Here is a 23,615-nt window from a genome sequence, read left to right as displayed (position 1 = left end):
ACCCAGTGTACAAATTTTGGCACAGGGTTAGAGCCCAGTGCCTTTGTGGGTCAAATCCCCCATTTTTGGATCTGGGTGACCTCAGGGTTGGATGCTGCTTTAGTTTCCCAAAGGTGAAGCCTTTCTTTAGTATAGCACAACTTTGAATTTACATTTGGAAAAGGGGCAGCATGTTTCGTCAGGTTTGAAAACACTGTCGTTCTGCTACTAAAATATAAATAACAGAAGGAAATACTGGACTGGTAATGGCCTAGATCGTGATTTGCCACTTGGGTCGAACACTGCGTGTAACTACACATTTTAAAACGGCCCTTGCAGTATCAAAATTACTATGTGGTGTGTTTACTTTTCGTCTTGATGTTTGGTATAGCTGCTTTTCCTTCACTCGAATGGTGTGAGGCATTACTCTAACCCTGGCTCATTGGAGCTGATCACTTGATAAGCTGTTAGGATAACTTAACCTAGAGATTCATGAGCTCAGGGTCTGTGTCTGTGAAGAATACAGCTGCTGATTCCCATGGAATGGGCTACAATCAACGTAAAATTGAAAGCCTTTTGTATGTAGGTCTAAATCGGACATCCGTAGTTCTGTCCCTGATTGGTTCAGATTCCTTTTTGGACATGAATGCCTCTCCTTGTGAGCTTGAGCGCGCTGAGAGGAGAAAAGGAGAGTTAGTTGAAAAGGAGAAGATGACAGGCTTTTTCTGCTTAAAGAAATCATGGAAATGTCATTTTAAGTGTGGGTCTGAAGATGAGATGGATGTGCGTTTCTTTTCTTAACAGGACAAAAATTTTGAGCCTGTTCCCAGAACGGAAAGAGCACAGGAATTCCGTGGAGTTTCATGGTGGGGGTGAAAGGTCCCAACACAAGGGTGCTGTGCTGACAAGCAGTGGAAAATATGCAATGCCAGCTCTTAATGCGTAAGTATGGAATCAATGGGACTGACCAAAAAGTGAACGAGAGGAACCTTGGGGAAATGTCTGAGTGGCAACGCAACCGACCTGGCCAGCACCTGCAGTTACGGGGGAGGAAGCATTGCCATTGTACCTTCACCTTAAAATGTGGGATACTTTCTTATATTACAGTAGGGGGGTCCTCCTGTTCATGCCCCTGGGAGCTGGTTAGTCGTGTGGTGTGCTAAGAACCTGTATTTCTACAAAACATTTCAGCGGTGGTTACAGCGGAGTCATTCCCTTTGAAAGCGGGTTTTGGTTCTGTTTGATATTGCAAAGGCTCCTTGCAACATTTTAACAGCTGGCTGTTGGACTGAGATTTCCTCCCCCTCTGACTTTTATCAGATGCCATGTGTGGAACAGCCTGAACACAACATGGCCGCCCGGCAGCCCCTGCCCCAGGGCTCCAGCTCCCAGCATGCCCCGGGGCGCGCCTTCCCGCCGCCCGACCCTGCGCGGGCACCGCGCCCCCAGCCCGAGCCAGCCGCCCCCCGCAGGCCCCACGGCCGCCCCCCCGGGGCTGCCCAGGGCCGGTCCTGGTGGGGAGGGAGGGAGAGGGGCGCAGGAGGGTGAGCACGGGGAGCGGGGCTGGGGCCAGAGAGGAGAAAGTCCCCGGTGCGGAGCAGGCCCAGGGACAGCAAGAGAGGGCTGGAGGCCCGGCCGGCTGAGGAGGGGAGACGGGCAGGAGAGGGGGACAGGCGGCGGGACAGGCAGGGGAAATAAGGCCAGGGCGCAGCAGAGGGTGACAGGAAAAAGAGAGGCCAGGGAGCGGGGGAAAGAGGCGTGGAGAGGGAGAGAAATAGCCAGGGGCTCTAGGGCAGGCAGGGAGGGGTTAGGAAACGCTGACAAGGGTGTGGAGAAGACAAAACCAGCAACAGGTACAGGGCTGAGAGGGAGGGACTAAACAATAAGGTCGGGGAGCTGGACAGAGAAAGAAAGAAAGAAAAGAAAAGAAAGAAAGAAAAGAAAAGAAAGAAAGAAAGAGAGGGAGGGATTGAAAAAGGGGGTCAGGGAGCTCGACAGAGAGCGACTGGGAGAGACCAAAAATAGCTGTTACTATCAGTTGTCCCCATTTCTTGAGCACTCCCCAGAAAGTGCGTTACCGGGAGCCTCAAGAAATGTGCTGCCTACAAAAGCCCTGCCCTGGGCCTAATCCTGCAGCCTAATATTGCCGATTGATTGTGGTGTTAAAAAAAAATACTATCTGAGCTCTAAATCGAACCTGCAAGGAAAAAGGAGCCAGGCATACCAGGTTGGACACGTTTAAAGGCCAGACCCATTCAACAGCCGCACGAACCATCGCTCGCTCGCTCCTGCTGCGCACAGTCCACCACCTGCCTGCAGGTACAGGCAGCCGCCCTTTTCTTGAGCACTCCCCAGGAGCAGCACCACCAGGCTGCTCAAAAAGCCATACTGGCTGCAAAGCCTTGAGCACAGCTTAATTCTGGACAGTTTTCCCTCTTTTTAGGCCTGCTGGTTAAAGACTCAGCTATTGAGAGGTGGCTCAGGACTACACCAGGGCTGGCAGGGCTGCTTTCTGGATCCCGTGGCACCAATGGGCAGAAGGAGAAGCTGTCAGATCGATCCAAGGGCTGGGAACACGTGCAGGGTGTCAGGGTCACCCCTGGCTGGTTTTTCCCAGCGAAGCCCCAGCTCTGCCTTCTGCTAGTGCCGGGGGCACCGCAGAATGTCTTGCCCGCTCCCCACAGCCATCCTGACCCACACCTACAGCTTGTACGTGGGGTCCACATCACACAGCTGACTTGGGGGTGGTGGGTCTCTCTGGCGGCGCCCTGGGCATGGGGGCAAAGCAAACCCCATCCCTCCCTTTTGATCTTTGTCCATAAGGTGACCAAGTGGAGGGAGTCCTACCGTGTGCAGGAGAGCGCCGTGGAGGGAGGTGACAGCTGATTGCAGAGCGGCACCGAGACCCGCCTGACAGCAAAGGCGCCCGATGGCCGCAAACAGCCCAGGTGAGCTGGTTGGCTTGGAAGCCACCTGAGCAGCAGGGGTTGCAGAGCACATGGCAGCAGAGGGCTGACAGATTGAAGCAATGTCCCTCCTCAGTTGGGTTTTTGCCGTTGTACTTCACAGGAGTCATTTCGCTGCACATTCTTGGCATGTAGTGTGTCCTGCTGCACCATCAGGCAGAGTCATGGCTTCTAAAGCCCAGCTGACCCCCAACACGTGTCATTCCTTATGCCTTTGCTTTCCAGAGCTGTGCTCAGATGTGCCTGGGGCCCGCGGAATAAAGGTGGCGATGGTGGGTCAGGCAGGTGTGCCTCTTGAGCAACCACCCTCTTTGCTCTCCAGCCTGGCAGAAGGAGGGGGAACCACGGCCAGGGAAGCCGAAGAAGGGGAGGGACGAGGCAAAGCTGGGCTCATGAACCCTGTAGCAAAACAACCCGTATCTGCAGCCGGTTTCTGAGCCAAAACCAAGGAAGACGACTGCTTGCTTGGAAGCAGTCATGCTCCGGTGCCACCAATTCCAGCCGCTCCAGACCAGGACCCCTCCTGCCATGCTGCTGGAGCCCAGTACAGACCAGTGCCACCCACTACGGTCCTGCCTGGCTGCTGGAGCCCAGCCTGGTGCCTGGGGATCTGGAGTCTGCCCAGGCTGAGGAATGCAGCTGCCACTTTTACACTTGCAGGTGTAACTAGTAGCGAAGCTGAGCACGCGTCCCCGAGGTGCACACAGACAGACACACACGCGGAGGACACCGGCACTGCCAGTCGCGCAGGCTGCCGCAGATGAGGTGCTGCATCAACAGCACCCATGTGCAGGACTCGGATGAAGCACAGAGACAGCCACGTCCACTCCTCCTCTTGGGCTGGCAGAGACAGGAGGTCACCGGTGCAGGCACACCCACGGCTCTTTCTACGTTCACAAGCACACGCGTGTTCATGGATCCCCTGAGCCCCCTCCGTCCCCCCACGCACCCCTGCCCGGATCCCGGCCCTCTGACCCACCCCACGGGTCCCCCACTCGCTGACTGGTCCATCTCGGTGCTCCCTGCAAACAGGCAGCACTCGCACGTTTGTTCCACAGGCGCCCCACACTTGCGTGTCTCCCCAGGTGCCAGCACGGACCCTGCGCCCGCCTGAGACCCCAGCCCAGACCCGAGGCCCCTCTGGTCACCAGCTGGTCCAGCCTGAAGTTTGCTGGTGAGTGCATGCGCACATCTCGTGCACACCAGGTTTGGGGAAGATGCAGACTCACAGAGCCTCTCACTCGCCTCACTCGTGCTGCTCCCCCCAAGTGGGTGGCTTTCAGGACACACACCGTTCCCACCCCGCTGCCTGCTGGCCGAGATCCCCACTCGCTCCAGTAGCTGCACTGGGACCCCACGCCAGGAGCTGGCACCACAAGCCAGGGGTGCCTACACCCCCTGGCTGACTCCAGTAGCTGGCACCCAGTCCACCCACGCCAGCCCCGCAGTAGCTGGCACAGAGGCCTTTCAGTTCATGTACACGCAGGGTAGAGAGTGAGACTATGCAGAGAGCACATTAAGAAAAGATTTAACCAGCAGATCTAAGAAGACAGGACATCATCTTCGGTTCCTTGCATACATCTGAGCCCTCTGCAAACACTCGCCTTCCTCTTCTTCCTTCCAGAGCGCTAACTTTGTCGCCTCACGTTCTTGCTCCAGCTGTTAACTTCTTTCTGCCATTTCTCTCATGGCTCTCAGATCACGCTCTGCCTCTTCCAGCTGGGTTTGAAGAGAGATGTTCGTTTGCATGGCAGAAGCTCGCTCCTCTGCCACTCACACTAGTGAGGCTAGTGAGCCGGACAACCCAAGCAGCAGTATTGCAGTAAAACCCCTCTGAACACGTCCTTCCCCACTCCCTGACTTACCTCAGCAAGGCAAGCTGTAGCTTGCATGCGCAGCTTAACTGAGTAGAAGTCCAGCCACGGCAAGAGGTTCCTCACCAGACAGGGGGAGATGAGCCCAGCGCGGAGCAGGACGCTGCACAGGGGATGCAAGCGAGGGACACACAGTTACCCAGGAAGGCCTCAGGCTGGGTCTCCAGAATTCACTTACGCTGATGCTGACACTATTCTTTAGCTCAGGACGACTTCCCAGGCATGCTGGAAGGCTCCCGGCAGCCATTTCCCTGGGCACAGCCCTGCAGGAGGTGGCCAGGTGCCTCCCTGGGGCTCCTACCTGCTCAGGAGATACACCCCCTCAGAGTGATGCAGGGGGTCTTCCAGGCAAGCCCACACTGACTTATTCACGAGCAGCTGCATCCATTTCTGCGCCATGCATTTGCCTAGCACCAACTCTGTAGCTAAAAGGAAGATCCTGGCAGAAGAAACAAAACACAAGATAAGCAAACCCAAAGAAACCACACCAAACCAAATCAAAAAAACAACACCACCACAAACCCCAAGAAATCTCAAATCACAGCAGGTTAGGGGAAGACTTATCTTTAGCAGAGCTAAACACCCCTGAAATGATGCTTCACAGCCTTCAAGACTGCAGCTAACGACACTGGCATCTTCGTCATGCCCCAAACCCACCGAAGCAGAAGAAAACCCACGCCCCTAGACTGACTCCATGCTAGATACTTCCCAAGGCAACACCTAATGCCTCTTCCCACCAGCATTTTGCAAAGAATGACACCAGTGCCCGCGAGAGTCACTGCTCCCAGCCGGGGTCCGCTGAGGGAGTGCAGTGCTAGTGTGCATGCAAGGGCATGCAGGAGGCAAGATGACAGCCGTATGAGTTGTACGAGCTGCGTAAGACCTTCCCGCCTGGGAGCCGGAGGTTTTCCGTGAAGGAACAGAAGGAAAACCAACCACGACGGCTGGTTTCCACACCTAGGAAGCGGGGCAGGCGAAGCACTCCCTCAGCCCCACAAAGGCACACGCCTTGGCAAGGGGAACTGAAGCCAGCTCCTCCATCTGCCCCTTCACCTCCTTACCTGCAGGGCTTCTCCTCAAGGACCTGACCCTCAAGGAACATCTTTCTCCAGCTGCTCACAGGGCAAAGCAGCCTCTCCTTGCTCAGCATTTCACTGGCCCACCTCAGGAGGCTGGGAAGGATGTGGGGAAGCAGTTGCTTGAGCTCTTCTGTGCTCCTCAGGGCAAGCACCACCTGGGAGATGGCATGGGTGATCTGCAGAGAAATGTGACCAAGACACAGCTCTTCAGGAAAGGCCTTTAACCACCAGCCTGCCTGGGGCAGGGGGTTACTGCTTGCAGTTGTCACTTCTGCAACAGCCTCGTGGCTCACGAGCACAAAACTGTCCTGGCTCCCCACTCTCCTTGAGGCCGGCCCAGCACAGTACCCTGGGAGTCTCCACGAGCTTCCCCAAAGGGCACCTGACTTCCTTGTGCCCAAGTATGACTTTCAAAGCAGAGGCAAAGCTGCAGAAACGTGTCTGCTGTTGAACGTACCGTCAGAACCTCCAGAGCGGTCTGAGAGTTGCACCGCTCACAAGCAGAGGAGTCAGTCCCCAGGACGTTGTTTCCTGCTCTGTTTAGTTTCTCCACTAAGCACCTCAGGACCTGAATCCCAAGGGTACTTCTCCCCAGGCTCCTCCACAGCTCCACCGTGTCCCTGCAAGGGAACAGACGTTCACCCCTGAGACCGTATCCCTGCAGGCCTGCAGTGCCCTCCAACCGCCTCATCTGCAATGGGGCTTACAATGCCCCACTCACGGCAGAGACACAAGCACACAGCCTTGCAACGCTCAAAACTGTTCAGGCAGAAAAAGAAAGGACCTGCTTCTTAACAGGATCCCCCCAGCGCAAGCAAGTGCTGGGGTCTCCGTTTGACTGCAGCGAGGGGAAGTGCATGGTGCACGTACCTGTCCATGGGCAGACCCTTCTGGAGGAGACTGCTGATCGTGGGTTCCTGGTGAAATCTGGTGAGGAGAAACACCGCGTGGAGCAGGAAGGGCCTGTGGGTGCTCTGCTGCATGTAGGTGTAAAGGGTGTTCAGGATTTTTGGCACCTGCATGAAAGAAGAGGGAAAGGAGAGCTCGGTGCATCCTTTACCCCATCCTGTGGGGGCAGACACAGTCACTCAGCAACTGAGCAATGCCTGCTCCCTTGACAGAGCCCAGATCTAGCTCAAAACGTCACCCCTCCCACCCTGCCTGACCCTGGCCCACGTCAGGAGCTGAGGATGCTCTTGGCAATTGTGCACACGCACGCACGCGCTCACGCACGCGCTCACACGCACAGCCCCAGTCACTGCGTGTGCTTGGGCCCAGCCATACGAGCAGCTGCGTGGCCTGTGCGCACACAGGAGACGGGCGCATTTCACACCCAATACTCGAATAACCCTCCCCACGTGCCTGTAGCGACGCAAGAGCAAGACCAAACACGCTCTTTGAGACCCTGAAGATGCCTTGCACGACCTCCGCCAGGCTACATGGCTCCTTCCAGAGGGACCCAGTTCTCCAGGACACCTTTCCTTGACTCCACCCTCTTCTCCCAAAGAGCCAAACCCTTCTGCACACAGAGGACCTTCCCCCGAAGGAAGGGGTGTTTGTTTGAGCCTTTCACAGCTAGAAGCCGTGGCCATGATAAGGACAAGGAGGCAGCCAGGCCCGTGGTGCAGACACAACCTGCTCTGCGCCTGGGGAAGCAGCAAGGGGTGACCCTGCAGACCGTGGATGCGGCACTCCCGCTGCCCGAAGCGGCCACGGGCTCCACAGGGACGGCACAGGGACGCCCTGCCCTGGCCGTAAGAGCAGCCGCCTAACAGCTGGGTGAGCTTTAGCTCAGCTGGGCGCGCTCCTGTGGGCTGCCTCCCATCGTGGCTGTCACCGTGACTGACCCACTGAGTTAGCCTGGGCTGAGCGAGCTGCTGGTGACCCTAGAGCCCAAGCGCAGCGCAGCGGAGCACGAGCGGAGGAGGAGAGCGGGAGCCCTGAAAGGGCAGGCACAGCCCGAGGCCAGCGGCTCCCAGGCCACTGACGGGCAGCAACTGGTGGCTAAAGGAAGGGCACCTCACGGGCTGGGGAACACCGCAGTCGGGGAAAGCAGTGCGAGGAATGACAAGTACCCAACCTGTGGAAAACCTAGCGTGCCCAGCAAAGCTCGGAGTCGAGGGAATTGGGGTCCAGTGGAGAAACAGCAGGGTGGAGTGGATCCCAGGGCTGGCAGGACTGACAGTGACCCTGGAGGAACGGGAGGAACGGCAAGGTTGCTGCCCCCCAGTGCCTCACACATGGGAAGGACCTGGGCCAACGGGAGACTTTGGACAAGAAGTGCCCGTATCCTTGTCACGGAGCAGACGCCAGCAGCAGGTGCTAATGTGCGACTTAGACCATCGGTAGCCCCTCGGTTCGCCATAGACACGGGGGTGTTTCTTCAGCCCATGCCAACTGCACAGGGTGTAGTGCAACAGCCGACAGGAGAAGAGACAAAGTCAAGTGGGAAAAAAAGGTCTCCTTTACCTCCTGGAGTATTTCCATTCTGCATTCCACCAGGAAGATGAACACCCACTCCCACACTTCTCTTGCACATGTGGGTGGGACATGCAGCAAGCTGTCCAGGACAGCAGTCAGAAAGTCTGTAGCCTGTGCTGGGGGGATGCATCTGCAAACAGCCTGGAGAGAAGTCGGGAACGGGAGAGACTGTGTCACAGCTCTGCTCCAGCAATGCGGAGAGGAGAGGAAACTTGATGGGACTGTTAGTTTCGGCAGTCGTGGAGGGGGCAATCACTTGACTCTCCTGCTGCCCATACAGCGCCGTTTACACCTGATGTGGCTAACCGACTTGGAAGCGTCTCCCCCCACGTTGTTTGCTCATATACCAAATCTGTGTTCTGACACGAGCACTCACACACACAGACACACACGTGCGCACAAACACACACATCGTGGCATCTGCTCCAGCAGGCCTAAAGGAGAGTCTTGTCTCAAAGCCGTCCTGGACAGCTCACTCTGGCGACAGCAAGAGACTCTGGAGGGGAGCAGGGATATGTGCAGGAGCCCAGGAGCTGGGCCCCCACCCTGCTGTTTTGGAGCCAGTTACCTTTGCTATTTTGGTAGAGGCCTGCACCAGAGTGTTGGTGTCTGGGCTGTTCAGCTCCTCGCAAAGGCGCCTGATCTCATCTGCCTCAAGCACCACCTTCATGGTCTTGGCTGGAACAAACAGCAGGAGAAAAGAGGAGTCACGTCTACAGAAGCCCAACCTCTGGCCCCAGGTACGAACCAATAAAGGAGAACCCAAGTGGTGGCAGTGAAGGCCACAGGGAAAGCCGGGGCCCTCCGCAACCCCGTGCCGCAGGATTTCCCGAACCAGAAGAATGCCTGACAAATCCCGGGCTGGAAAAAGCCTCTTTCTCCTTGAACTCTTTGCTGAGGCTTCACGGTTTCAGCAGCCTCTGCTCCCAGCAGCTGCATCCCCTATTGCCACACAGGCTACCATCATCTCCGGGAGGCAGGAAACCTCCCCGTGTCTTCCTCAGCACAGGCAGACCCTGCTGCCTGAAGAGGAAAGGATTCAAACACAGTCCTTTGGAGCTCGAGGCCTGCAGCTCAGATCCCTCCTCCCTGCCCAGTGTGCTCTGGGCAGCAAATTGATTCCCTCTCTTGTGCTCGGCAAGAGATCTCCTCCCTGTCAGGGATGAGTCTGGAGACTTCCTGGCTAGCTGCCTGTCCCTCCAGGCTCAGGGCAGGGAGCGAGGGCAAAGGCACCCTCTGAAATGTCAGGGATCTCATCCGAGGGAGTTGTCTGACCACCCTCTTGTCTCTCCTGGAATGTGGAGGGGGACAGACGTGGAGGGGGACAGTCCCCAGCATTGGGGACAACGACCCGCTCTCAGGCAGCAGCGGGGGATGGCCCTGAGCACCCACCCTCACGCATGCCTGGGGGAGGTGGGACTCAGCAACCCTCTCCCAGGGGTCCTTCCTGAGATGGCCGGGGAGGCAGAGGGCTAACAGGGTGGGGGCACAAAACCAGCCGAGCATGTTGCCTCCCCCTTCCCTCCCAGCGGTGGGGCCTGGCCCCACGGGACCCTGGTGGCACCAGGCTAGGAGGGGAGGGAGGATCAGGCTGAGCAAGGCTGGGAATCGCCTGCTCTCCTCACCTTGCATTTGGAGAAGGTAGCCAAGGCAGAGCCATGCCCTCTGGTGGGACGTGGCCAGGCAGTCGCTGGTCAGAGTCCCCAGCAGTCCCACCAGGGAGCCCAGCTGCTTGCAAGGACGTCCTGCCTGCAGGGGAGATCAGCAGGAAAAGGGTCGCAGGGAGCCCCAGCATCTGCTCGCCTCTACCGCCCATCCTGCTCCCTGAGCCGCTAGTGACCAGGCAGAGGGCCAGGCAGAAGGGCTGTCCCATAATCCCAGGAGCCCCAAAACCCAGTATCTGCTTGGGCAGGGCTCCCTTCCGGGGCCAGGAATCACCGTGGGAAGGGGGCACCAGGGCACGCAGAGGGGTCCCTACTCACCATGAGCTCAAATCGCTCCTTGCAAGCTCCCAGCACGTGGGCGCAAACGTGCAGGGCTCTCTCCCGCTCCCATTCTTTGGCTGAGGTGAGCCAGCCCTTCAGGACCTGAGGCAGGGTGCGTCTCTCTCACAACAGGCATCTTTCTCTCCCTGAGATCCCTCCCCCTCTCCCTCCTTCTCTGGCCCCTTCCCGGCGTGGCCCCTGGCCCCACCAAGCACTGCCACTGCAGCCTCCACCACCTCGCTCTCTCCAGCCGCCTCCGCCCTGAGCCAGGTGTTGCTTCCTTGCCACCATCTCCCAGCTCCAGCCTTCCCCCAGGCTGCTCTCGCCCACCTCTGGGCTGGCTCTTGGCGTTCCCTCCGGCACGGCCCACTTCTCTGCCGGTCCTGAGGCTGTCCCCCAGCTCAGACCCTGGCCCCAGCAGACGCACAGCCTCAGAGCGAGGAGCCAAAGCCCCACTTTCCCGTAGGAAAGGTATCCACCTCCTATCACCCTCTAAGGCCTCGATTCTCTGCCCCACAACACTTTCCCTGTTGCCCCATGGCTACTCACGTGGACCATGTCGTCAAAGCAGACAGAGGTCTCCTCTGCCTCCAGAAGGGTTCCCATGAGATGGCCCAGATCTTCCAAGCCTCTCCTGTGCAGAAGCTGAAAGCAGCAGAGCAGAGCTGAGGTTCTGCATCCTGGGGGCTGCCAGGGCGCACTGTGGAGGGAGCCTGGGCCAGAGGTGGGCAGGCACTGGCCGGTGGGTACCTGCATGTTCACAGCTGCCCTCACTGTCTTCCTTCCCCTGTTCATCCGCGCCTTGGAAGGACAGGACAAGACGCTCTGGCAGCACACTGACAGCAGCTTGCGACTTTCCTCCCTACTCAGAGGTGGCCGCAGCTTGCTGGACGGAGGAAAATGGAAGAGAAGACAGACAGGGGATTTACTAGCCCTCTCCAGAGAGGCTTAAACCACAACTGGGTTCTTCCTAATCAAGGGCCCCATACCCAACAGCCCCAGCCCATGGCAGCGAGCACTGCCTTCAGCTCCAGCAACTCCTGCCTCCTCCCAGGCAGCCGGCAAACCCCCGCCCCTGGTTAAGGAACCCCTGGGGCTCCCTTCCTTTGGGAGACACCTGAATGCTGAACACCCTCCCACTCCACAGCCCCCGCAGCTGCCGGCCCCATGCTCAAGGCCACTGGGGCTGCCCCAGCCAGCTGGGATGGGGCACACTGGGAGTCCCCAGAGCCTGGGAACAGGCCTCACCTCAACTCCTCCAGGGCCTGAAACACTCCATAGACCAGGGAGTCGCAGGGCTCCCGCTTTATCCAGTCCTGCAAGTCCCAGGGACACAAGCACAGAGTTGGCAGAGGGCAGGGACATGGGACAGCCCTCCCACCTCCCCTGGGGACAGGCTCTGCCACCTGGCCTGGGCAGACACTGCCCCACGGACCCCCAAAGGCACCGCAGGCGGGACCCTGCTCTCCAGCCACAGCCAGCCAGCACCAGCACTCAAGGGCCCCACCAGCTCGGGACACAGCTCCAGGAGCTGGCATGAAGCCGAGAGACCATCGTGCCTCTGGGGAAACCAGTCCGATGGCGCAGCCCAGAACTGCCCCGTGCGACTGCCCCAGCGATGGGCACTCACCAGCAGGGTCCGCGTCGCCTCCTGCTTTAAGGAGAGCTCAAAGCTGCCGCAGTCGCCCACAGCCTGGATGGCACAGCTGACCTCGGTGATGCTCTGCACCAGGGCGAGCTTGAGCTGCGATGCCTGAGGCCAAAGAGAGCAAAGCACCCCTTGAACTCTTTCCAGAGCTGGGAGGTGGAAGAAGAGCACGGGCAGGGGAAACCCATGGCGAGGTTGGATGTGGACGTTGAGGACAAACCCTTCCTTGGGAGATCTTTAGAAAGAGACCGTCCGTCTCGGTACACCCCAGGCCCAAGGGGCTGGAGCTGGGGCTCCCACACATCCCTGCCCTGTGTGCCCCGCACTCCTACCCTCTGTTTGGCTGTGGAGAGCCGCAGGATGTTGCCCATGATTTCTTTATCCACGTGGCTGAGCAGCTGCTCCTTGGGGGCATGCCGTGCGATGCCGCTGTAGGTGCGCATGAGAACAGCGCAAGTGGCCTGAGCTCGCTCCGTAGTGTGCTGCTGCCGTACCTGTGTTGACAGAGATGCCCTGAGACATTAGCCCCAGGACTCCTGCCCCACACCTTCACCAGCTCTTTGTTTCCCTGGGCACCTCCCAGCAGCTCCCCGAGCTGCTCACTGAGCTGCGAGCTCCGGGGCCGGGAGCTGTTTCCATCCCGCAGCTTGGCTTCTTGCGTGGCGATGGGCAGGAAGTGCAGCCAGCATCCCACACACTGCTGGCTGTTTCACCACTGATTTGAGAGGTCCGGGAACTGTCTGGAACCTTTCTGTGGAAAGGTATCTGACACAGGCTGTCACGGTCCTGCTCAGAGACACCCAGCCTGTGCAGGTCAGCGGTGCAGATGAGCCCAGCCTCTTTGCCTTCCCAGGCCAGGCTACACCGCGCTCTCTGCAGGGCCCTGCCCTGCCCTGCCCTGCCCAGAAAGGCTTCCCCACAGCCCCGAGGTGGGGATCAGAGCAAGCGAGACCTCGCCAGGCTCCTGCTCCCAGCCCCCGGCTTTGAGGAAGAGGCACAGTGTCACACCGTGCGCACCCCATCTTGTCACCAGCTCCTGCTGAACTTCAGTCGGGGCAACGTGGCTGCAAGCAAGCAACCGCTGCAGCTGCCCCAGCTGGGTGGCTCTGATCCACCAGGTGCCAAACCCCATCCTTTCCAAAGACACCTCAGGGGCCGCAATGCCAGGACGGCCCCTCTGAAACACAGGTCTCGGGTACCTCTTACAAGAGGGCTAATCTAAAGGCACCTGCCACAGTTTGCCTGCTGCAGCCGTAGAAGTGGAAAGAAGGCCAAAAAAAGGAAAGGCAAACAAAATCCTGGATCCTTTACCTTCCAGCCCATGGAAGTCTGATAGAACCAGTCTCTGGTGAGAGCAGCAGAGAACATGGTCACCGTGTCTAAAACCAGGTGGAAGTGCTCCTCGGCAGCACGGGCCACAACAGAAATCATTCCCTGCAGTCACAGAGAAACAGGGAGTCAGCTCCTGCCCAGGCACTCAGCCATGGCCAGTGACAACGGCCAGGCAGGACGTTGCAGCGAGGGGGAAATGGCAGCAACAGGGAAATCACGGAAATCTGGAGCAGGGCCAGCAGCAGCCCTCCCTCTCCCCCAAGAACAGGCAGGGCATGCTCACGAGGACATGAGCATCAGCTCACCTGGACCTCAGACAACTCCACAGGGTTTGTCTCCTGGAGGAACCTCAGCACCTGCCTTTGGACGTGTCTGAGGTCCTGACAACCTGCCAGCGCCGTCCCAAGAGCCTTGTGCAGGAATAGCTGAAAGAGAAGAGGCCGAGCCTAAGATGCGGTCATGGCGTGGCCTGTCAGGAGAGGGCTGGCCCCAGACGGACCCGACGACCCCTGGGAGCGGGCAAGGCCAGCCGCGGTGCCAGGCTGTAGCCAGACACTGGGACAACCTGGGGGGGGAGCGCCTTCTGGGGGCAAGTGAAGGGGGAGCAGTGAAAAAACCGCCTGTGTGGGCAGAGCACCGGCGCCAGCCCAGCCCCAGCGCGGGGCAGGAGACACACCTTCTCCCAGGAGCTGGGGGCAGAGCTGCCCAGCTGCTGGCTCAGCTCCTGGCTCAGGCCCACGGTCCACGCCTTGTCCTCGATGGGCTCCAGTGAGGCTCGCAGGAACTGGGGTGAACAGGAGAGGAAGCGAGTCTTCCCCTGACCTTGGCCAGGGCACTTTCCACGGCGCGTATCCCGGGATGCTGCTGGGGGAGAGCTGCTGCAAACAGCAGCTTCTTCCCCCACCCCACCCAGCCCTCTTGCCACCAGCCTCCCTCTTCTCCTACCACCTCAGGGGAGACCCCCCGGCACGGCGGACATCGGGGAGGAGGCAGTGCTAAGGCACGTGCCGCAGCGTTAGAGGGCATTAGCCATCAGCCGTGGCACATGTGCAGGCAGCAGCTCCTCTGAGCGGGCAGGCACCTACTGCGGGGGGAGGCGCAGGGTGCTCAGGAGGTGTCCCCACCTCCTGCTGCCCACACAGGCAGCCCTGAGCTTCCTCGCACAGCTTGGCCTGCTCCCTCTTCTCCCCCTCTACTTGTGACACCGCGCCAAGGATGCTGTACCTTAAGCACACGGTGCTCCCACTCTGCAGAGTCCAGGGAGCTCTCAGTTCTTCCTAGAAAGCAAGAAGAAGCAAAAGCTCTTGCTGCCGCTTAAGCTCACACCAACGACAAGCCCGCTGGTCTCCTCTGCGGTCAGACCTCCCAGAAGTCCCAGGCCATCAGGCTACAAAGGGCCTACAAGCACCTACATTGTGAGGCCAAAGATACAGGCGGGGTCTCCCAGGGGCCTTTGTCAAAGTCGTTTGTCAGAGCCACCGATTCAAGCTGGGGAAGGACGCACTGACCACAGCTGATCCCCACTGCTTGACTGCAGCTCCCAGAACAACTCTGACCACTGAGTCGCAGCACGCACCAGCCACACACATTCCCTTCTTAATCACCCACCGCTTCCTGCCCGTTTCAGCCCTGCTCCCAGGCTAGTGCCAAGGACAGCTGCTGCAAACCTGGCCTGGCCTGGGGACTTGGTCCTCCAAAGCCAGAGGCTGGAACCCCTTCCAGGAGCGCCAGTCCTGCCCCTCTCCCAAACACCATGTCAGGCAGGACATGGGGGTGCCACCAAGACCTGCCGTCCAAGGGGACATCGGTGGCCCCGTCCATCCCCGGGCCCGGTTGACACCGGGGGAACAGATGCCCCCAGCCTCAGTGCTGGCTCCCTGGAAGCAGAAAGGCAGCAGAGCAAGTGCAGGGGAACTGGGGACAACTCTCCTCCGTCACACTGGGAAGCTGCATTTTCCTGCCCCTCTCTCCCTCCCCGCCAGCCTCTTCCTCCTCACCCACACTTTACCTTCCAGGTACTGCAGCAGGAGGGGGACCTCGGTTGCCCACACCGCCCCCAAGGCTCGGTGGATCCTGCCGTGGAGGGCCTGCAGCAGCTGCAAGGCAGCGACTGCGTGTTCGCCACTCCTGTAAGGAGCTGCGGCCACCACCTAGGCGAGGACAGGAGAGAAGAGTCGCTCCTGCTGCCAGAGCCACAGCTTCTCCCGGGAAGGAGGGAAGGAGGGAGCTCGGGAGCTCGGGAGCTCGGCGCTGATCGGCCAGCAGCGGGCGGCCAATGGCTTCACCCGGGGCGCTGCCAGTCCCGAGGAAGGAGCGGGATCCCTGATGGGCTCGGGCAGGCGCGGGCACGCTGCCGCCTCCTTGGGGGCTCCCAGCACTGGATTTAAGAGCATCTCTGTCCCAGGTTCTCCCACCACCCACCCCTGTCCAGAAAAGCTCTTTCTCCAGGGCCCTGCTACTCACCAGCAGTCGAGCCAAGAGGGCCTGGGGAGCCGGCAGCTGGGCTGCGGGAAGGAAGAAAGGCTGGGTGAGCTGATGAGCCCCCACAGTGCCCTGCCCCTTGTACCTCCTATGACCCACACAGGGCTGAGGGCTGAGAGCAGCAGCGCTGCCACAGCGCTGGCCTGAGGGTTATCCCCAGGACAGCCCAGCATGAGACGAAGGCAGCTCCAGCATGGCCAGGAACGAGCCCCGGCTCACCAGGAGAGTGCTGCCAGCAGGAGAGACAAGTCTCTGTGCTGGGCAAGGGGCAACGTCAGGCAGAGCCCCCCGCGCCCAGCAGCAGAGCCTGGCTCTGCCCTTTGGTTTCCTGGGCTCCTGCTCAGGGCTGGTGGGGCACAGGGAGACACGGACTGGCCCAACCCCCTGCCAAACCCAGCAGCACTCACTGGGGCTCCTACCTTGCTCCTGGGACTCTGTGGCATCTGGCTCCTCCTCTTCTTCCTTGCACCCTGCTCTCTCCCGTCTCTCAACTAGGGCTTGGAGGCAGTGGGAGAGCGGGACCAGCATGCCACTGTACTGGGCTGGCACGACATACTGCAGCAGCCTCGGCCACAGGAGCTGCAGAGAAGAATGGGGCAATTCACCACACTGGCATTTCCACTCAGCTCCAGGACAAAAAGGATGGTCTGCATTTCCCCAAGCCTTGTGCACTTCAGCACGCATGAGGGGAGAGGCTCAGGGCAGGGGAGAGCACGAGGGAAAATGTCCTGAAGGCAAGAAGTAGCCACAGCAGCAGCGCACAGGGCGGCTTACTCGTGTCATCCCTCTCAGAGAGACATCCAGCGAGCCCAGGATGTCCATGCACAGGGCTCGAAGAGCTCCATCCTCCTGGGTTTCCCAGGGAAAAAGGCCTCCTGCCACCTGCAAGACAGAGTTGGCAAAACCCCCATTACGCTCAGGCCCTGACCGACAAGGCTCAGGCACGACTCACCGGGGCTCCTGCGCCAGCCTCCTGGCAGCCCTGGCGGCAGCACGTCCAGCCCAATGGATGGGGAGGAGCATCGGAAGCCCTTTCCTTCTCCCTGCTCCCAAACCAGAGCCTCTCTGAGCCTCAGAGCAAAGCGATGCACACGGATCTCTCGGCTAGGGGATGCTCTGGCCAGAGGGCAGATCCTTGGCAAGTCAGCAGGAAGCTCGGCCCTCCCCAGCTTTCATCATGAAAATGCTCACTGAAGGGACGGCCAAATGGCCTGTCCCCTTGCCAGAAGCGGTGCGGGCCCCCGGACTGCTCTCAGATGGACAGGGTGTGCTTTGGAGGGCCAGAGCTCGACAAGACCACAGAGAGCTCTTCTAGCCAGGCCCACCCGTCTGCACTGGCTGCCTTTGGGTGATGGTCCATGAGCATTTAAGGACGGAGGATGTCCTGTCCCTGCAAGCCCTTCCCTTTGCAAGGCGGCTTTGTGGAAGGCCCCTGTGGGCACAGCTCAGCCCGTGGGGTGTGCAGGCAGCCCCGCAGTCCCAGGTGGCACGCCCGGGTGCAAACCCACGTCATCCGGTGACATCTCCACCAACATCAGCACAGACACCCACGAGGAACGGCCATTTGGAGGCCGCTCTGATGGCAGTGCCGGCAGTGATGGCCCTGCAGCGTGAGCCCTCCGTGGCCAAGGATGCCTGCAGGAGCTCTCAGCACAGCCCATGCACCGGTCAAAGGCCTGGGTGTCCTGCTCTGCACTTACCAGTCTGCCCGAGGTCCGGCTGAACTCCGTGAAGATGTGCCCCACCACATCCCATGCCCAGCAGCTCTGGCCGACAGAGCTGAGCAGCTCCCTGATGAACTCCAGAACTGCCCTCCGCACCTGCCAGGGGAGAGGGTGGTTACGACCTTCCTGTTCAAACCCCAAAGGGAAGCCACCTTTGCTTGGGGGCAGCCTTTGAAGTGGCTCGCAGAGGCATGACGAGCGCATGGCAGAAGCTTTTGCTCCTGCCGTCAGGGCTGGGCTTTAGCACGAGGCTGCACGGGCGCTTGCCCCACAGAGCACAATGACCTCCCCACTCCACTCTGTCAGCTCTTCCCAGGGAGGAGCCATCACCCACCTCCTGGGCAACGTGCTGGTGCTTCCCCAGGCACCCCAGCTCTGCCCCAAGGGTAAGGGTTTCTCTGCCTCCCCTGATGGCACCACCCCTACCCACACCAGCTCACCTGGGCACTGGGGTCATCGCACACTGACCCCACAGCCTCCACCACCTGGGGCAGCTTCTCTCTCGTCGCAGGTGCTGGAAGAGATGTAGAGAGGGGGGCGTTGAGGCACAGCCCTGATGGCAGAAGGGATCCCTTGAAGCTTCCAAGCACACCAAGGGGACAGAAAACGGGGCCTGACTCTGACTTCACAGGAGGCAGCGGTGTAGCCAGAGCAACTCTGTTTCTAGAGGCGCAGCTATTTTATAGGGACTGAAAACTAGGCTAATATGGCAACACAGAGGATGAGAGAAACGTCGTGGGTACAAGCAGCTCCTCTGCACACCAGCCCACCCACCATCCCACCAGCCCGCCCGTGTTACCGAGCTTGGAGCACCGCCCCTGGTGTGCCACTGTTCCTAACTGCCGGGGCAGAGCTCGAGCCCTGTCACGGGGCATCAGCTCGGCTGGGGGACCTGCTCCTTGCAGCTCCTTTTGGGTGAAGGAGCACCAATTTCAGGCCATTCCTGCTCTCAGCCCAGCAGCCCCAGCCCCTGCCTTGTGTCCCTGCTCCATGGCACTGACCGTCAGAGCGGACCAGCACTGCCAGCAGGCCCACGGCTGCCACGCGACCGGCCTCACTCCCACCGCTCAGCTGGGAGCGTAGAAACGCGACAGTCTCCTCGGCGTACATTTGTGCTGCAGGGAAGAAATCGCATTCTGCATTAGCAGGCAGCTTCCCCTGACCGCCAAGGACAGGGAGAGAGCTGCCACAGCACGGCGGGGCATCGCCCAGTCTCCTCGTCTTACCCTGCAGCACGACACAGCGGGACAGCACTGCCTTATGGGCCGGGCCCGGCTCTTTGGTCACATCAGAGAGCTGTGGGAACAAGGTCCGTTTTAGAGAAAGTCACATCAGTGTTGAAAGGGGCTGAAAAGAAATTGTGCTCTCAGCTCCCCTCTCCCTGGGCACTCTGGGCACGGGACCCACAGCCGAAACCCAGCCCACTCCACAGTGGCCCCCCTGGGCATGCACAGAAGTTTGCAGCCGCCCAGGCTGCCCAGGAGCTGAGGCTGAGCAGCGTGAAAAGGTGTCGGCACTCCAGAGTCCTCCTGCAACTTGGCCGAGAGGGAAATTGCTGTGGGAGCTGGGCTGTCCCTCAGGCCCATTCTAAAGAGCCAGGATCAGGCCTCCTGCAGCCTTAACGTGGCGCCTGCACCACAAATCCTGGCGTGCTCCTGGCCTGCAGGAAGGTCCTTGCGGAGGGACGCCCTGCCCTGCCCTGCCCTTCCTTGCCTGACAGCTGGCAGGTCTTTCCCCTCCATGGCAATCAGGTGTGCAGGCCCCAGGCCAGCGGCAGGGCGCAGGCTCCCCTTACCTGGCGGTGCACAGCAGTGCTGATGGCAAGAGCCGTGCCCCGTGGGACTGGGGTCTGAACTCCCTCCAGCGTCTCCAGGACATAGCTGAGGCTCTACAAGAGAATGGGGGAGGAAGAGGAGGCTAAAGGCACCTTGGGAAAGGAGAAACCCAGCACATCTGTGATAAGGGCAGTCCCTAACACCAGCTCCCAGGGAAAACACCAAACCCTCCCGCACGGGGCTTCTTGTTTGTCCTCCCCTCAGTGTGCCATCGGGAGGGTCTCTTTCCTCTGAACAGAGCTCAGTCTTGGCAACTCAGTTTCCCAGCACTTCCCACTCACCAGACCTCACCCCTCACTGGATGGGACTGGACGTGGCCCTGGGCATTAGGGCAAAGCTCTTCCCGCACGCAGAGCCCCAGGGAGGTGGCGATGCCTCCCTTCCTGAGAAGATGAGCCCTAGGGACTCTTGCCTCCCTCCTCGCCCTCTCTGGGTTGCTCTTCTCTTGCCCAAAGAGCACAGGAAGCCTCAGGCCTCCTCTGCTCTCCCTGTTCCTTCTCTAAGGGCTTCCCACCTCCCCCTGGCACCCCACAGCTCCTCAGCGCCTCGCGGCATTCGCATAGACCCAGCCCAGCAGCCACGCCAGGCCCTGCACAGCACCTCACCTTGGTGACCCGGGAGGGGTCTCGGACCTCCCGATATTGGTGCAGGAGCCAGAGGAGCTGCTCCCAGGCATGCTCTCGGTGCTGCTCCTCATGCAGAAGGACACTCATCATGGCAGCCACCGCCCCGAGGACAGCCTGCTTGGCCTGAAGATGGAAGGCAGAGGCTCTGCTTGGAGGGCTGAAGCACTGCCTAGTGCTCAGCATCCCCTGGACACCACTCGGCCCTTCCCACAGAGAGGGGTTTCCCTTTCCTTTCTGCCCTGCAGGAGAAGGGCTCACTGCGCAGGAGAGAGGCCATTTCCCCACGCTGCCCTCCCTGCAGAAAGGCCCCAGGACCCGGCTGCTTCCCCACAGCGAATCCCCCTTCCCTCCCCACTCTGCTCGCACCCCGCTGGGCACTGACGGACCCACCGACGTGGACATCCCCCGCCACGGCCTCAGTCGTGGAAACCAGCGCTTCTCTCACCTCTTCCTCCCTGCAGTCCAGCCAATTTTCCACCACATAGCAGAAGACCGGGTAAATGGCTTCAGAGAACCGTGCCGCTGCCCCTTTGCGAGGGAAGGAGCATTGCTCCCGCTTGCCAAAGTACGTATTGACTCCTTTCGACCATTGCTCCAGAACTGCGCCAGGAGAAAGGAGAAGGGAGCATGTGAGAGTCTGCTGCAAGGACCGTACCTTGCACTCTCCTCCAAGCCTGCTTTAAGGACAGATGCAGGTTTGGCAGGGCTCAGCCCAGGCCCAGATCTCAGTCTGAGGGCAAGGTGTGCTCTTGAGGTGTCTGGACTCAAACAGCCCACTGTTTCCTCCTCTCCATTGTACCTTCTCCTCCCCAAAGGCCCCTTCCCCTCCAGCGTTTCTCACTGCAGCCCCTTCTCTTCCCTTCCCACACATACGCCCTTTCAGAGCAGGGATTTTAATCCCAGAGGAAAGCAGGGGAACAGAAACCGTCGGAAGGGACCCAGGAGTTCCACCGTGCAGCACCACTGTGTCCTACCCATAGAAAACTCCTGGCCTTCCCTTGCTCCTTCTACACACTCGCAGCAGTTTGGGATCACCAAGGCCTGACCTCGCTGTGGGCTGACACCCACGGTGTTCCCTCTGAGATCATACGGCGGCACCAAAGGCCAGCCCAGCCCCTACCCCTGGGGCCCCGGCCAAGGAGCTGACACTCACCACTGCAGACGGCGCACAGGATCCGGCCGCTCCCCACCCGGCTCAGCACGGCGCGCAGGGCGAGCAGCGTCATTCCCACAAAGGGGATGCACTGCAGGGCTGCAGAGAAGGCAGGGACAGCGGGACCGAGAGGGTCAGTGAGAGGCACAGGAGACTGGGGGGTCTGTCCCTGGCGGGGCTGGGGCTGCAGGGCCATGCAGGATGTGCCAGAGGGCACGGGGAGGGCTGCCTTCCCCAAGGGGGACGCAGGGAAGCTCTTCGGCGTAATGGGGAGGACAGTGTGGGGCAGAGACCCCACGGGTTTGTCTCTAGCATGTTGCCACCCTTCGGGAACCGGGATCAGGCTGGTTAAGGCAAAGCTGCGAGCCGGGCCTGGCACACAGAAAGGAGGCACGACAACTCCGTAGCCCCCCAGTTCAACACAGAGCGTTTAGGGAGGGCGAGGATCCCTTCTCCGCGTATCACAGACCCAAACCAGGAGGCTGAGGGTGCCGTACCGTAGCTGTGGGCCATTTTGCCCAAGGTGAGGAGCACAATCTCATCAGGGACCTTCCCCATGGCCTTCAGGTGGCTCTGGAGCTCGGACATGACAAAGTGGAAGTGGGAGCGGGCCAGAGCCACCAGGACATCACTAGCAGCCATCTTCACGTCACCTGCCACACCCTGCAAAAGCGTCACAGGTTAGACACTACCGAGAAAAAGGCTGAGGCACTCAGACAGGCTGAACGACCCCGTCTCCTCTGGAAGACCCCTCGGGGCAGTTGTCCTCAGGGCTGGGCAGCTGCCACCTCTTGTAGCCTGGAGCAGGCGAGCAGCTCCCTGGCAAGACAAGGGCATCTCTCCCCCAGCACAACGCTGTGCTGCTGGCCCCTCTCCCTCTCCATGGAGATGCCAGGAACAAACTGTCACAGACTCACACCCCACCGGGACCTCTCTGTGCGGCTGGTGGGCTCCCATGGCTCTTCCTCAAGGCAGGAGAAATAACCTTGAGCTTGAACCCAGCTCTCGCTCAGTTAGAAACGGCCCCGAGGCAGCTTCTCTGCACAGCTCCCTGCATCCCCTCTCCAAATCCCCTGTAACGACGAGTCCCCAGAGCCTCTCCCTGAGCACCTCCGCTGGGTCTGAATAACCAGGGAACACCTCTGCACCACTCTGTGCTTCCCCCAAGACCAGGGGCGGAGGCAGGCTGCTTTGGTGGCCTTGAAGGAGAACAAGCTCACCTGGGCTGCTCGCATGTCACTGGACGCCTCTGCTATCAGGCGGTTCACAACACCGCTCGTCAAACAGCCGTCGCCTCCCTGCAAGACACTCTCCAGCTCCCGGTATGTCTCCACTCGCTCACCCTGAGGACAGACCGCAAAGGGGAGTGATGCAACTTGCTTTGCCCTCCTTCTCAGGGAGCCACGAGAGAGACCTGGTGCCCCCCAAATCATCTGTGGGACACAGGCATGAGGTACGAGCTGCAGGCATCGGTCGGGACAGCCACAGGGAACAGCAAGATCTCCTGCAGCGCCTCTGACACTAGCAGAGAGCCAGGCGGGGAGATTGACTCCGGCAGGGTAAAAGGCCCTGCGGGAGCCTAGGAAGTCACTCCCGAGGGTGGGGATGGCGGAGGTCAGAGGAAAAGCACCAGGCAAGGAAGAGTGTGGCTGTTCGCTCAACTCCTGCCCAGATTTTGGCTACCTCGGCTCACATTAAGGCTGATGTATGCTGGGAGCAGTGCCATTAGGTCAAGGCGAGAGCACCACGTAGGCAGGGCAGGTGGCCGGAAAGAGCTAAAGGGCCGTGATGCAGCCCTGACCACCTGCAGATTCCTGTCTGTGGCGGCCATTATCTTTTGTCCGGCAGTTTCCTCAGAATCCACTAACTTATTGAAATGCTACAGACCAAACCTCCAAGCTGGAGGGTATAGAACATGGGCTTACTCAAAAACCTTTTGAAGGAGATCCAACAGCAGCTGAACTGCCGAGGCTTTTGTGCTTCCCGGTGTGATACAGGGGATGCCCACACCGTGACGGAGGAGGAAGGATGAGCCCTCTCACCGTCGGCAAGGTAACATTCTCTTTTTTGCTCATGGGTGCACAATATTAAGAGTTCTAGGTTGCAAGTGGTGAGACCTTATGACTTGACTGGTGAATAGGTGCATTCCGTTGATATAGACCAGTCTGGGCACCAGTCTCGCACCCGCAGGCGCCCCAGAGCTGGGACAGTTCCCCAGCCAAAGCTAAGAAGGGACCTCGGGCACTTGGGCAAAGGCGCTGGAGAGATGCTGGGATTTATGCCAGAGGCTTTGCCTTGCCCAGGAGAGCACTGCAAGCTCCTGGGGAAAGGAGCGTGAAGCGGTCGCATTAGTCCAGGTTGAGGGGGCAGGAACGGTGCTGGGGGACGACGTGCTTGCAGGAGGGCAGAGGTGCTGTTGGGTGAGATCCCCCTCTGCCGCGGCACCTGGCGA

At 59.9% G+C, this 23,615-nt stretch overlaps 1 protein-coding gene across 1 annotated transcript in view; it reads right to left on the bottom strand.

Moving 5' to 3' along the window:
• Positions 1–4,412: 4,412 nt before the first annotated feature.
• LOC135317955 (maestro heat-like repeat-containing protein family member 2B) overlaps positions 4,413–23,615 on the bottom strand; it is a 26,565-nt gene continuing 7,362 nt past the window's right edge. The window contains exons 3-34 of the mRNA XM_064474690.1: positions 22,384–22,506; positions 21,661–21,826; positions 21,164–21,262; positions 20,456–20,610; positions 19,990–20,133; positions 19,345–19,437; positions 18,776–18,845; positions 18,551–18,664; positions 17,990–18,063; positions 17,526–17,645; positions 16,600–16,707; positions 16,245–16,404; positions 15,808–15,848; positions 15,353–15,494; positions 14,569–14,621; positions 14,021–14,128; positions 13,650–13,769; positions 13,255–13,446; positions 12,345–12,506; positions 11,995–12,117; positions 11,613–11,680; positions 11,115–11,250; positions 10,914–11,009; positions 10,362–10,466; positions 10,005–10,128; positions 8,948–9,057; positions 6,769–6,914; positions 6,356–6,518; positions 5,881–6,074; positions 5,121–5,258; positions 4,811–4,922; positions 4,413–4,445 (exon numbers count right to left, since the gene is read on the bottom strand). Of these exons, the coding sequence (XP_064330760.1) occupies positions 4,413–4,445; positions 4,811–4,922; positions 5,121–5,258; positions 5,881–6,074; positions 6,356–6,518; positions 6,769–6,914; positions 8,948–9,057; positions 10,005–10,128; positions 10,362–10,466; positions 10,914–11,009; positions 11,115–11,250; positions 11,613–11,680; positions 11,995–12,117; positions 12,345–12,506; positions 13,255–13,446; positions 13,650–13,769; positions 14,021–14,128; positions 14,569–14,621; positions 15,353–15,494; positions 15,808–15,848; positions 16,245–16,404; positions 16,600–16,707; positions 17,526–17,645; positions 17,990–18,063; positions 18,551–18,664; positions 18,776–18,845; positions 19,345–19,437; positions 19,990–20,133; positions 20,456–20,610; positions 21,164–21,262; positions 21,661–21,826; positions 22,384–22,506 (3,792 nt within the window). The remainder of the gene's footprint in view (positions 4,446–4,810; positions 4,923–5,120; positions 5,259–5,880; positions 6,075–6,355; positions 6,519–6,768; positions 6,915–8,947; positions 9,058–10,004; positions 10,129–10,361; positions 10,467–10,913; positions 11,010–11,114; positions 11,251–11,612; positions 11,681–11,994; positions 12,118–12,344; positions 12,507–13,254; positions 13,447–13,649; positions 13,770–14,020; positions 14,129–14,568; positions 14,622–15,352; positions 15,495–15,807; positions 15,849–16,244; positions 16,405–16,599; positions 16,708–17,525; positions 17,646–17,989; positions 18,064–18,550; positions 18,665–18,775; positions 18,846–19,344; positions 19,438–19,989; positions 20,134–20,455; positions 20,611–21,163; positions 21,263–21,660; positions 21,827–22,383; positions 22,507–23,615) is intronic.

This window comes from Phalacrocorax carbo, chromosome 28, assembly GCF_963921805.1.
Source record: "Phalacrocorax carbo chromosome 28, bPhaCar2.1, whole genome shotgun sequence".
NCBI classification, from domain to species: domain Eukaryota; kingdom Metazoa; phylum Chordata; class Aves; order Suliformes; family Phalacrocoracidae; genus Phalacrocorax; species Phalacrocorax carbo.
Note: the sequence above shows the minus strand (reverse complement) of the source record. Positions and strands in the feature narration are given on the sequence as shown.